This window comes from Bombus terrestris, chromosome 10 (genome assembly GCF_910591885.1).
Source record: "Bombus terrestris chromosome 10, iyBomTerr1.2, whole genome shotgun sequence".
Classification (NCBI taxonomy): domain Eukaryota; kingdom Metazoa; phylum Arthropoda; class Insecta; order Hymenoptera; family Apidae; genus Bombus; species Bombus terrestris.
In genome coordinates this window covers 6,884,513-6,898,810 of record NC_063278.1, presented here as the reverse complement: position 1 = coordinate 6,898,810, position 14,298 = coordinate 6,884,513, and the positions used below count along the sequence as shown (strand labels likewise).

Sequence of the window (14,298 nt, the reverse complement as noted above, 5' to 3'; positions counted from 1 at the left end):
AGCGTTCCGTCCACGGTCAAACTGTACCGCGTTTGTCGGTCAATTAGAGAGTCCAGAACGAGTACCGGTAACATAGAGGCGAGCGCTTGTCGGTGAACGTCCGCAGGGGGTCGTCGACCCAAGCCAACCAGGCCTTAGCTGTCTACAGCTTTAACGTTGCTTTTACACCGATATCTGTGAACGTGGACAATCCCGCCTCCTGGCTTCTCCTCTCTCATGTTTCGACCTTGATCCGAAACTTTAAACCTGGCCCGGCTCGATTCTCACCCGGTAACAGAGTGTCGCCATCGAGCCTCGAAGCACCGATTACGTTACCACCGTGGGGATTTGCACGACTAACAATTCAATCGGCCGCTTCTCCGACTCTTGGACGCTTTAATCTCTGTCCAACGGGATTGGAGTTTTGCCCAGAGTTCCTCGGTAAACGCTCGCTGCGTATTGTCGAATAAATTAAGACGATGAGGAGAAGCTGACGTCATTTGTAATGCTTCGTGGACCTGCCACGTATTACCGAAAATTCGCGATCGCCTGTCGCTACCAACTGTTCCTGCTATTTGACGTTTTTGCGACTAAATTCCCGTACATGATGATAGCTGGCTGTTTTCCCATTTCATTAATAATTGAGCATATTAAGTCGTACGGTATCTCGTAAAAGGTAATAATACGAAGGGACGTGAAATTACAGCGGAATACAACGAGTATCTCGCGCCGTAAACCTACATGTATCTTTAACAGAGTCCGGTAGAATTATTACCGACGACCACACGTAACCGCGGAAGAAACGAGTAAAATTATGTTTAACGAATACGATTTCCTTCTGTTGCAGCAACTATTCCGAAGTCAGCCTCAAGGAGCCACGCCACAGCAGTTGCAGCTCCTGCAGCAACAGCAACAGCAGCAGCAGCAACAGTACCTAGCTGCCTCGCAGGCTCAGCAGCAACAACAGCAACAACAACAGCAGAATTTTCCCACGGCACCTTATACCGTAATCAGCGGACAAGAACCATATGTCGGAGCATTGATAGCCGGTGCACCACCTCCAGTGGTGCCACAGTATTATGGAGTAGCGCCGTGGGTTTATCCAGCTGGATTGTTACCGCAGGCACCTCCTCAAGCCGCCGCTCCACCGCCTCCTAGGAGACCATTGACACCATCCTCGGCTGCAGCGGCAGCTGCCGTTCAAGACACTGCAAATAATTTGGCTCAAACTGTAAGCAAGTTAATTAGCCCGCTTTCCAATGGGACATTCGGATCGGACGCATGTGTTTAGAAATAAATCCTATTGTCGCGACGCAATTTCAGCTATTGCCGATATGTGTCTCGCTGCGTGCAAAGTCTCTCCCGTCGCTCGCCTGTTGAACGTTTCTCGATTAAATTTGGCCGTGGGGATTAAATATAAACTTCGGGCAACAATTTGCCAGCTCATTAACGTTCCTACGTTTCTGTGTCAAACAGAGCTGCTACTTGCTTCTAATACGCGGTGTTTTCAAATTAATTTTACGTTTGATATACAGCTGATTTTATATCGGTGTATTGACAGGTTCAAGGCCAATATCAGGTGATACCGGCGTACTACGATCAAAATGGATCCATCGTGATGGGCGGGGTGCGTGGGTTAAGCTCCGCGGCAACCCCTATGAGATTAGTCAGCCCAGCGCCCGTTTTGGTAAACAGAGCTCCGTCACAACCACCACCAGGACCACCGGCTCCACCACCACCGAGTCTATATTCTCAGCCAACTCCTACGTCCCATAGTAACGCAACACCTGGAGAATGTTTGGGTAAGAAGCGTTGTAGTCATAGAGATTGTAATTAAATATCCGGACTGCTCATCAGCATTGTAGATATGTGTTACTTTTTTTCCGACATATTGATTCTGTTCTACGTGATATACATATATATATAAATCTATATACATATTATGTATAGCCTATACATATGCATGACTCACGATTTAATATATCGGTGAATTTTTGAGAAACAGTTATGCGTATAAATATACATATGTATTTATATATATATATTAACGTCGAATAACTTCTTTGTTACTTGTACATACGTGTATACACGCCACGTATTAACCTGGTGACTAAAAATGTCTAGTACGAATTCGTTGTCGATACCGGAAGCGTGCGTGTGTATGTGTTGGAACGGTGTACCGCTAGGCTTATAGACGGTATAAGGTCGGTAAGGTACGGCAAATTAATTGATAACTAAGAGCGTGTGTGGGTTGCGGGCTTTTGGTGCAGGTCTGGCGGCGTGCAGTGCAGCAGCAGTGGTTGCACAGGCTCAAGCAGTCGCGGTGCAGCAGGCACAACAGCAAGGATCAGGACTAGCCGCAGGTTTAGCGGCACTAGGATATGGCGGCTCCCCTCTGGGAGCACTAGGCTCGCCCGCTCAGCTTCAGAGTACAGGTACACATTCCTAGCCAACGAACAACACACTCTTTCGAAACGGATGTTTCAGTTTCAGGCGTCGGCGGTGTCCTCGATTTTTCTCTTTTGTACATAACGACCGCATATGTTTGCATGCTTTGCAAGAGCCTTATCGTTTGTCTTTACACACTTGTCATTTTGAACGTATTCTCCTAGTGACGTCTTTGTATATCTTAAAACAATCATACATCGACAATCATGAGCTTGTCCCTTAATGGAATTCGGCTTTTAGAAAATCTCGCATCTCTTCTTATCTGTTCTCAGGTCTAGGTCTTGGAGCTTCTTCGACCGCCCGGAGAGATTCGTTCGATAGAAATACATCTGCTTTCAGCCCTAGCTTGGAGTACAGCCGTGCAAAATGGCCTCAGAGTTACGGAGCCCTAGGTACTGATTCGCTGCTCTGTGTGTTGTATAATTCGCAGGGTTAAGTACGTTCGTCTACAGTTGCACGATCTTATTTGCAGGCACGGTAACTGCATCGCCAAGCCCATTAGGATTATCCTTAACACCACCGCCAACTTTGGGAGGATCTTTAGGTGGACTCGTCGGTGGAGCAAGTCGGGTATCCGCTGCCCCCGGCGCTGAAGCCAAGTTCCGTGCTAGCGCAGTTCCAGCTTTAACAGCCAACGGGGTTTTCGGTTCTAGTAGCTCTCTTTTCCCGAACTTAGTGGGCAAACCTGGCCGTAGTGGTACGACCAGCATCGGGGACAAAAATGCCGGTGGACGATCACGTTTGTTAGAAGACTTTAGGAATAACCGGTACGTGCTTCCGCAGTTATCACTCGAGGACACGAGTGTCTCGTTGTCTCGTAACACAGCTTATATTACAAGCAATTCTCATATACTTCAGATTCCCGAGTCTTCAGCTACGTGACTTGGCCAATCACATAGTTGAATTCAGTCAAGATCAGCATGGTTCCCGTTTTATTCAGCAGAAATTAGAACGCGCTTCGGCCAGCGAAAAGCAACTTGTGTTCCAAGAGATCCTTACTTCTGCTTATTCATTGATGACCGATGTTTTCGGGAATTATGTTATTCAGAAGTTCTTCGAGTTCGGTACGCCGGAACAAAAATCCACCCTTGCCCAGAAGGTAATTACGACGTTCATTTTTATTTACGTATGTAGGAAGTAGATTAAATGATGAATACCTTTGCGTGTCAACTGATACTTATTGATCGAAAATAATTGTAGCTGAACGATTAAAGTAGATCCATAAAGTCTTTTAGATTTTTACTAGCGTTAAATTAATCGTTGATGTTAGGTTCGAGGACACGTACTGCCTTTGGCACTGCAAATGTACGGTTGTAGAGTAATTCAGAAAGCTCTCGAATCGATCGGACCAGAACAGCAACAAGAGATTGTCCGTGAACTGGACGGGCACGTTTTGAAATGCGTTAAAGATCAAAATGGAAATCACGTTGTGCAAAAATGCATCGAGTGCGTTGAACCACGAGCATTGCAGTTCGTAATCGGAGCTTTTGCTGGTCAAGTGTATTCCTTGAGTACTCATCCCTATGGTTGTAGAGTAATTCAACGTATTCTTGAGCACTGCACTCCTGAACAAACTCAGGGCATTCTTCAAGAGTTACACGCTGCAACTGACCAACTTATTCAAGATCAATATGGAAATTATGTGATCCAACATGTGCTTGGTAAATGTCATTGCTTAAAAATATATTTATAACTTTCTTTTCCTACCAGAGTAACTCATTTGTACGTGTTTGTTTTATAGAACATGGAAAGCCGGAAGACAAGGCACAGTTAATCAGCAGTGTTAGGGGTAAAGTACTTACTCTCTCTCAACATAAATTTGCGAGCAACGTCGTTGAAAAGTGCGTGACCCATGCTACAAGACAAGAGCGTGCTGTACTCATTGAAGAAGTATGCGGATTTAACGACAAGTATGTTTCGCAACATATAGAACTTATTACTATTACTTATTACTTATTACTTATTACTATTACTATTACTTATTATTATTATAGAACATATTACTTACTTTTTATACTTGTTACGAAATAGCGCATTGAACGTCATGATGAAGGATCAGTATGCTAACTACGTGGTTCAGAAAATGATCGATGTAGCAGAACCAGCACAACGTAAAGTACTGATGCACAAGATCCGCCCACATTTAGGTAGCTTGCGCAAGTACACTTATGGCAAGCACATCATTGTCAAGCTGGAGAAATTCTTCATGAAAACTGCATCTGCAATGGGGGTAGCAACACCTGCTGGTGCTACGAGTGGTGGAGGTGATCTTGGTCCTATTGGACCGCCTGCTTCTGCTGCTGGTGCAGTATCTACACCAGCTCAGCAGCCAACGCAGGTTTTATAAGCGTACGGTTTCGGAAAGTAACAACTTGAGGATCTTCGTACGTTCAGAAAATCACGTACTAAGATCTACGTAATATTTATGCAACGTATCTATCGTCATTAAACATATAATGGACGAGAAAAAAAAATATGCATTTCAATGTGCCGCTTGTCACGTTGTCCCTTCTTGAAACTATAAAGCTGAAAGAAGATAACACGCGCGTATTCACTTAAGACGAAAAAAAAGAACTACCGAGATAATTTTTCTTATTTTTGCAAAACCATAAAGAACGAGAGACGTTAACAATTTGTACAGATTAACAAGAATGGACAACGCGAAATTACGGTACGAGGAGAACGAATTTTTAGGTCAAATGTGTGTCAGGAAAGATCAACTTCTAAAATAACGTTAGTACAGTGCATTTTTTCTATTAGTAATCAAACGTGCTGCCGAATAATATATCAATAGCGATTTACATTGAAATGTCGCGAAAGTTGCATTAATAACGTTCGAGAGCCGAGTTTCTTCACAATAGCTGGATAAGCTTCGAGCAACAATATAAAAAAAACTAGTGCTGAGATGGCTGATTGTATTTTAAACAACACTCATTTGCAATGAGTTTTAGAACAGTTTTAACGGCATGATAGTTCCAACAATTTATAACATACTTTCCCTCATTTTGGGTAAAATCGTTAAGCTCTTTAAACTCAGCACTCTTTTGAAAGAGCATAGGCTCTGTCCTATGGCAAACACTTAAACACCTATGAGAAAAGCATAAAACAATGAAAGAACAAGAGAAGAAGTTAGTTGAGTCATACGGCTCATCGTGATTAAAGCTCGGTAATAACAACAAAAATTTTGAAGAAGAGAAAATTGTGTTTAGACAGCTAGGATAGATCTTAGAGCTGCATGCATTTATATCGAGTTGTAATGAGGGTGCGATGGCCGTTAACACCATGCACGAAATGTTTTGATCGCAAGTGTACCGTACTATCTTTGCACGCTGCAAATAGTGTTTGTGCGGTATACGTCCGATCATTGAATCGATATCGATTCAGATTCGATAGAGGTTAGGAGCTACAGATATGTTGATTAAATCTAGCATAGCGTTTGACATGGGAATGAAGCTGAGTACCCCTGACCTGACCGCTGATCTGCCCCCTTGATTGCTTCAAATTGTTCGTAAAAGAAAGAAAAGAGAAACAAAGAGAAATCAATTTTATTACTCGTTTTACGTTTATAAGAATTTGGAGGATGAATCAGTATATTATGTATATGTGTGTATTTCTCTCGAAGACAGAATTTAACAGGAGATAAAAAGAATGAAACTAAAAGACAGAAACAAAACAATGAGGAGAGACATCAAGTCGTTAGCACGGTTCTCCTTTGTTCATTTTTACGTTTGTCGCTCTGAAGCGCGAAGCATTTTTTTTTCTACTCTCTTACATCCTTTTTGCATCCCTTTTCTCCCCGATCCTTGCCCCTTCGCCCTGTTTCTCCTTTCTCCTATTCCTGAGATCCCCAAATTTTGTAAATTGTGATATAAATAAATAACAAATGTGTATAGGTATGACGTGACAACTTTATCGTGAGGAACCGTAAATTCAATGAATATTTTATTTTTCACGGGAATTCTCTCCTTTTTAACGAACTTTGTGAATATCGTGTATTATAATAATTACTAATTATATTAAATTTAAATATGATTTACGTTCTAATGCTGCTGACCCTCGATCAATATACGTTAATATTTCCCTTTCTCCTACCGTTTTAAAAATGGTTTCAACCACCCCATCGATCTCCCCCTCTATACACGTACAGGCACATACATTTATATATACTTTTCAATTGTAAAATATGAAGATTTTTGACGAAGGAAACACTCTAGAGAAAAGAAATCACTTATGTTCGAATTCATCCAAAAATCCCACCCCTTCTGATCCACATCCCCGATAACTCCCTTTCATTTTTAAATAATCGCAGCCATCGCGATTATCGCGGTGATTTTTGAACGTAACCGAGATCCATTGTACATTGTATAAATGATAACGCGTTCTTTAAAAGAAGGAAAACGTCAGGAAATTAATATTCCCAATGCGTGTGTATCTATATCTTTTCGCGCCATTCTTTCCCTACGCCTTTACAACACGTTCACACATTAGTTCAAACATATTATACACACCAAGCATTTCAATTGTATTATATATACTGATCACACAAGACGGTTGGAAAGAGCACCTCTCAGCTGTTTTCAATAACATCGTACTTGTTCCTTTTAATCGAACTTTCGCATTATAAAAGAACACACATAATTATATTTCTCATATCTTTTTTCCTCTCTGTCTCGCCTCGTTCGCTTTAACGATTAGCTTCGTACATCGTGCATGCATCACGTATTTTTGCATCACTTTCTATATTCCTAAGATTTTGTACATTCGATGAAGCAGTTCATCGATCAAAATCATCAATTTCATAGCGATCTTTTCCGAAGGATTTTCTTTTGTACAATTCACCTATATACTTAGTTCATTTCGGCGACTTTCACGCATGCTTCGTTGCATAGGAATTTTATATTTGTTTAAGACGTATTCCTAGAGGAATAAAAATTGAGATCAAAATTGGAGATTTATTATTCCATTTTTGAAGACAAAATTGGAATAACCTGTAGCTCGTTCTTAAAAGGTTTTCTGAGAAATTCGAAGAACAGAACGGCATTTCGAAGTAGAACGTTTCATCTAAATCACTTCACGAGTATGTATGTATATAATTATTCTTCATCGAGAGATTCTCGACGGTTGTACAAAAAGAAAATCTTGCTAAGTTTTTAAATTCGACGTTCGTGTGCGCCGCACATTTGCCGCACCTATTTGTATACATTCGAAAAAAGAAGAAGTTCGTTGCGTGTTGCATTCTCACAGCCGATAGGTAGTTGTAATAAGATCGAGTTGTATCTCAACTGTGTACAATGTATAATATTTTGTTAACTTAGATGTTAAACGTGTAGAATTCTAAAAGGAAACAAAAAAATAGAGGAACAAGAAAATAAAGATAGAAGGAACCAGCTCAAACAACTCGAGGTCCGTCAGGGTTTTGTACAAAAAAGATGGGAAAAATAAAAGGGAAAAGGAAAGAAAAGGAAAGAGCCAAAAAGAAAGAAGAGGAAGAAAATAGCCGCTTTCTTTGTAACATATTGTAAATAACGATTTATTAACGAAATTGACAAATTCTTAGGTAAACCCTTTCTCTCTTTCTCTTTCGTCTTTGCTGAAGGATCGCTGTCAAGAAGTAATAATGGCGCGACAGGTTCAAAAGTAGGGAGGAAAAGTTTGGAAATGTTTAGGGGGGGAAGTGCGTAAGACTCAGTACTTATCGGGTTTTAAACGACCGTTCGTTCTTTCTCGTTTGCTTCCCTCCAATCTGCCCACGGATTCTCTGAGTAATTCGATCGATTGGTACTGGTACTCGTGGAGAATGGATGATAACGTACGCGAGCTACCGTTCCCCACACCTGAATTCGATCTTTTCGGAAATCGCTGAGAGGAGGCTGCTCGTTTTAGAGCCGCGAATAGCAAATAAAAAAATATCGAGGACATAGAAAAAAAAAAAGAGAAATTAAAGATGAAAAACAGTGTCACATGTACGATATAACGAAACGGAAAAACTCAACATATACAGGACAGAGACATTCCAACCGCCACTTTTCATCCTCAGCCGACAGGATACTTTGCCGTTTTTAAAACGCGGGTTAAATAAATATGCGACGTTAATATGTTGTATTAATATTTAATAAGGAATGACGATAGTTCCTTCGTCCGTGTAAATCGCGCGCATCATCTGTAAATTAAACGTCGGAATTCAACATCTCATTTGTAATAGAACCATCGATAATCACCCTGTCGAGTTAGGAAAAAAAAAAACGCAAAAAATGAATACCGAAGAGTCACTCAACAGAAGCGAAAATCGAACGCAAAATCTCATGTCTTATCAGCTAAGGTTATTCATTATTATTATACTTTTATTATTATTATTATAATTATATTATTAATATTCTTATTATGATTCTTATCATTATTATTATGATTCTTCTTCTTATTATTATTATTATTATTATTATTATTATTATTGCTATAATTATCAATATTGTTTGATTAACGACCTTTCCTCTACGGATTATTATTGTTATTACTAATAATTGCTTTATACACACTTTTATATATATATATACATACATACATACATGCATACATATATATACATATATATATATGTGCGTATATATATATATATGAAAACACGAGTATGACAAACTCACGTATATAACGCTTTATAAATATGATACATAAAATAGTACGAACACATTTTTTTATGCTCCGGGCTTTTTCATTTTGTCCTTTCGAAGCAAGAATAAAAGAAAAGATATGAATCTTTACTTTAATTAAAAGATAAAAAACGAAAAAAAAAAACAGTTTAGTGCAAATGTTTAGCGATAGGTTGACAACCTTATTGCTGTCGTGTTATATATATGTATACATCTCTAAGCTTCTGAGGAATGGAAATGAAATTCATCAATAACTTTTGATTATAAATAGTGTAAATTTTTTATATAGCGTGAGAAGAATGAAATAATTATTGGTTGCGCGACTTCTACGATGTGCGCGTGCACCATGTATAAAACAAAACGTAAAGAGCGGGAAAAAGATGGAAAAATCGGAATTATATGTTCATGGTACACATAACATTACACACGACGGTTTCTCGATATTTTTTTTTTTTTTTTTTGTAACTTTGAACTTTGTATTCTTTCACCGTTCGTTCTTTTCCTGCATTACGGATTGTGCGATCTCAGATCCGTCAGCGAAATTTGTCTAGCTATAGCGAATCGTACATCCTATTCCTTGAGAGCGTGTACTCTTTGTAAAATATGTAAAAGTGCGATACACATTATTCAGTATTTCTGTATACACAGTTTGGTATGTCTTTTTGTAAATTTCTGTGCGATTATACGATTCGTCACCGAGTAATGAAAAATTTTGTTAATAAAGGATCCGAATCGCGGGATTTGTAACGCAAACAGTATCGAACTTATTCTTGCCTTTAACGAAGAAACGAGCAAAGTAAAACCAAGGGGAAAGACGACCGACCGGCTCGTTCGTCTCTTCCAATTTATAGAAGGCGTGTGAACATCCCAATCTAGCAATTCAATTGGACAAAAACAATTGAAATTCGCCGCAGCACTATTCGTATTCATGAAGTTTCGCGCACGCCGATCACATTATCAAAGGAGCATCTTCGTGTCGTAATATCCCTGTATATGTAACGGATCACATGCAACAGTATTTGATAAACGAATGTTTTTTACTGTCTCGTCTAAATTTCAGTTAAATGCCCCATTCTAAATTCTTGTAACTGTAATAGTTCACCAAGAGGGGCACGACGAGGATTTATCGATTAAACGAAATTTATGCGAAAGATAAATTGACTACTGTTTTATATATCAACATTTATCTGCAAACGATCAACGCGATGTTCGATTCGGCATATACAGAGATATCGTGCAAGTAATATGACAGCGTTCCCACGTTGCGTTACGTATATCCCTTTGCGCTCCCTTTAAGCCTTTAATATTTGTACTTTAGATACAATCATCCCTTTCTCTTTCGCCCCATCTATACCCGGTCACACGCCACTCTTTCTTGAAGGTATCTTGCGAACATCATGATAAAGGAACAAAAATATACAGAAAACGCAAAATCAAGAAAGGATTCCCGGTGGGAACGCATATGATCCGAAAGAGGAGGACAATTAAGCAACCCTATAAATAATTGATTATACATATATATACATATAAATATATATATATCTGTATATGTATACCTAAAACCTTTGAAAACTATCGATATATGATATATATGTAATAAGTACTATTTAAATATTGTAACAATTGTATATGATTTTAATACTACATGCTAATTGTATTATATATATATGAAAGATCTGCGACCTCCCACTTGTAGAACACACTCGATCGTACACACACACGCAACATACAATCATCTACACACACGTATACGCTACATGTGCATATATCACGCATGCCCTACACACATAGGTAGACATACAAGATCGATATTGTTTGATGATGTGATGATATGCCACGGTATCCGTTTACAAGTATTCAACGAAAAAAGAGCAACAGCTTACCTCTCTTCGTTGAATGCAAGCTTGCGAATACATACAATATACACGCGCGCGCATACACACACACACACACAACATACACGCGCGAAAGAAGCACACAGATCTAAAACACCGCGTTCTTCTTCATTTTTCATCTTCGCACCCACCGGTTTCAACTGCCATGGCGCTATACAGTTAATCGAATAACAAAGGAAAACGTGAAATAGAAAATTGATTCGCAACATCCTTGGTTCACCGTTCCTTTGGCTGCCTCTTTAGGTGACGGGACGCGAATACGCGCGCGGTCGCACGCGTGAACCAAGGAAGGACGAAGAGGACGTAGAAGAACATCCACGGGAATGGTGCGCCCTGATATTAAGACTGATGTACAGTAGCGCGCTATTCTCACCGCAGAGATATCGTCATTTTCATTACATTACATAATCTCACAGTATACACGTACACATCTATCCTCAACACGGTTACACGAAACAATCACGGATTCGCAGGGCTAATTGAACATATATATATAAATATATATATATCGTATATATTTGTCAGATATATGTCATATATGTATGCGTACACTCGTTTGCCACGCCACTGGCTCTTACACTTGCACGCGGGTCGACTCGTGTCATTCATGATTTTTCTTTCGATATTTAATCGTATGCGCGTGTACATTGTTGCGAATTAAATGTCGTTCATTTCGGCGAAATGAAAAGAAAAAGGCGTCATCGGCTAAATCGTAAGCTGTTTGTAATATATACGAAGCATGTATAAGCTGTAATTATAAATTGTTTGACATGTTGCGTTGCTCGATTCGCTTGGAGAGGAGAGGTGTGAAATTTTGTGACAACAAAACGTGTAACGTTTTTGAAAGCTCTCTTCTTATTTTCTTAGCTTCTTGTTAACATTATCGTTTCATGATAACAATTGTTCATGCATTGAACGAAATGGAGAAGAAAAAGACAACTCTTATTCGATAATCGCGCGAGCAATGTACGAGCCGGTGATGCTTCTGGGACACACGGTAGATTGCAGAGGGATATAAAGAACAAGAAATGTATTCCATGTTAGCGGATAATTAGATAAGTGGGACGGACAGGCATACGGATTAAAACAAAAAAATTGCGTAACTTGTATATTAGTGTATAGAACGTAGAAACGATGAAATAGCCACGAAAAGAATCATTTTCGACGATGTTTTTTACAAGCAGGCAGAACAGTGCGAGTAGATTAAAGAGACAAACAAAAAAAAAATGATAAAAAATACGTCATTGTACCATTTAAGTAAAAACTAAAAAAGGAAAAAACTAACGAAAGAGAGCATGTCAAAAAAAAAAACGGTTTATAAAAAATGCACTAGCGACGAAAGAGAGCCACTACAAACCGCCACCTCGAAAGAAAATCGTTTAAAAAGAAAAAGAAGAAAGAAATAATAAGAAATAAGTAATATACACTCACTCCTCGGTAAAAAAAAGAGCGTAGATTTTTTTAAATAGTCACGTGTCGATGGTAGAATCGACGTACCGGAATTTTTCGAGAATAAAAAGTACGCGAGAAATGACGCACGCGAGATCACTTTTTACGAGCACATGAAAGCCAGAAGACGGTTTCATGCAATAAGTTTTGTTCTTCCCACGATTACTTGTTCCTTTCTTGTTTAACGATATACCGTGTTCGTTCGTTCATCAATTATCGCATTCTTGTTTTTCTGTTGATCGATTCTTTAATTGGGATATACGAATTCTTTTTGACTCGTGGTGGTAGCGGTTCCTTAACATTGCCAGGTCCAAAGAGTTCTGTTTTGCGGCTTTACGTTAGACGTTCTGTCAAACCAACAATATGCAAAGCGTTTCCGCCGATATATATGTATTGTAAAACTATTTCCAAGAACGATACACATCGTTACGGTATTATTATATACTAATTAGCGTCTTTGTCGATTGTATTTCATATTTTCTAGAACGTTAAATAAAAAGGATTTTCGAATCTGAATATAATGTGAAAGGAGGATGTCGTGATAACTTATTACAATAAAACGAAAAAAAAAGGGAAAAAAGGAAAACAAAACGAAACGAAGAAAAATTTCCACATTTTCCTGTTCATTCGATCGATTCAGTGTTCTCGCGCTCTTTTAGATTTTCTCGACGCGTAAGCTTTGCTCTTTGGATCCAGTGCATTTCCGGTTACTTCGAATCAAACGTTATTCCAACTTATTTCGTCGTTAGTGTTCATGCTTTTTGCTTATGCGTTTATTTTTTTCTTTATTCTCTTCTCTTTATTTTGTACATCGTTTTGTATTAAATGCTGTATTTTCTTTTGTTTATTAAAAAAAAAAAAAAAATATTAAAAGTAAAAAGTAAGGACAAAGCGTGTCAATGCAATTGCATTTTTACAACCGTAAGTGCTCTCCCTTAAAATTGTCGCACTAAATAAAACTACAAGCGTTTACTTAGTCAAGTTAAATATTCTTTAGTATATTTTTTAAATGGTATTTGTTCGTATTGTAAACCTTATAACTAGTAGATGCATTAATTAATTAGTATGATAATTATATATATGCTTTCTGTTGCTTGAGTTTTGTCTTCTTTTTCATTTTTTTTTTGTATACAAGAAATACCTACCTTAAATATTATTTATTGTCATCTCCTACACCGATGATTCGAGACAATTTACGTGTAGGGCGATCTACGTTCTCGCTTCTAGTGAACACTTGTTACTTTTCTTAAATTTTTATTAATAGATTCACAAATAATTCATTGGATCACTTTGAATTTCGAAAGCGCGCTTAAAATTCCAAAATAACTATTCGAAAATAAGAAAATTGAAATTAAAACGTAGGTAGCCGTACTGGTAGTTTGTCTTGATTAGCATTTTACTCATTAGTAGACGTACCTAATGCATCAGGTATACACCACACCTTTACACACTTACACACTCGAAAAAAATAATGAATTAACGGTATTCTAAATGTAACGTGTATATGATGGCTGTACAAATGTAACATTTTTTTCCATTATGTATGATGATATTAATGATAATGAAAAATGGAAAGATTTGATGCAAAAAAAATGTGGTATAATTGAATTTACAAAAAGAGAAAAAAGAACTCGCGCGTGTACGCATCGATCGGTACGAGTCCGACTATGTAGTCGGTATAAGTATCGATCAATTCACTCCCGAGTGATTTACCAATAAACTACTATTACTTTTAATTATTATAAAATACCATTTCTGTAATAACATTATGATATAAAACCATACATTGAATGGCAAATCTTAGTAGTTTTGGTGTCCCATACCCGTTTCCTTGTAGATCTACCAATCACAAGTGTATTGTAAATAGTGTAACACGTATACAA

General features: G+C 38.4%; 1 protein-coding gene across 3 annotated transcripts in view; it reads left to right on the top strand.

Moving 5' to 3' along the window:
- The window catches only part of LOC100648330 (pumilio homolog 2), a 67,587-nt gene extending 53,374 nt beyond the window's left edge, over positions 1-14,213 (top strand). For 2 of the 3 annotated variants that reach the window (XM_012312602.3, XM_012312600.3), the window contains 9 exons: positions 827-1,210; positions 1,541-1,781; positions 2,250-2,414; positions 2,700-2,819; positions 2,900-3,194; positions 3,286-3,526; positions 3,698-4,088; positions 4,169-4,337; positions 4,459-14,213. In XM_012312602.3, coding sequence (XP_012167992.1) covers positions 827-1,210; positions 1,541-1,781; positions 2,250-2,414; positions 2,700-2,819; positions 2,900-3,194; positions 3,286-3,526; positions 3,698-4,088; positions 4,169-4,337; positions 4,459-4,774 — 2,322 coding nt within the window. In that variant the 3' untranslated portion in view covers positions 4,775-14,213. The remainder of the gene's footprint in view (positions 1-826; positions 1,211-1,540; positions 1,782-2,249; positions 2,415-2,699; positions 2,820-2,899; positions 3,195-3,285; positions 3,527-3,697; positions 4,089-4,168; positions 4,338-4,458) is intronic. The other variant, XM_012312603.3, reaches the window with a different exon arrangement.
- Positions 14,214-14,298: the final 85 nt, after the last annotated feature.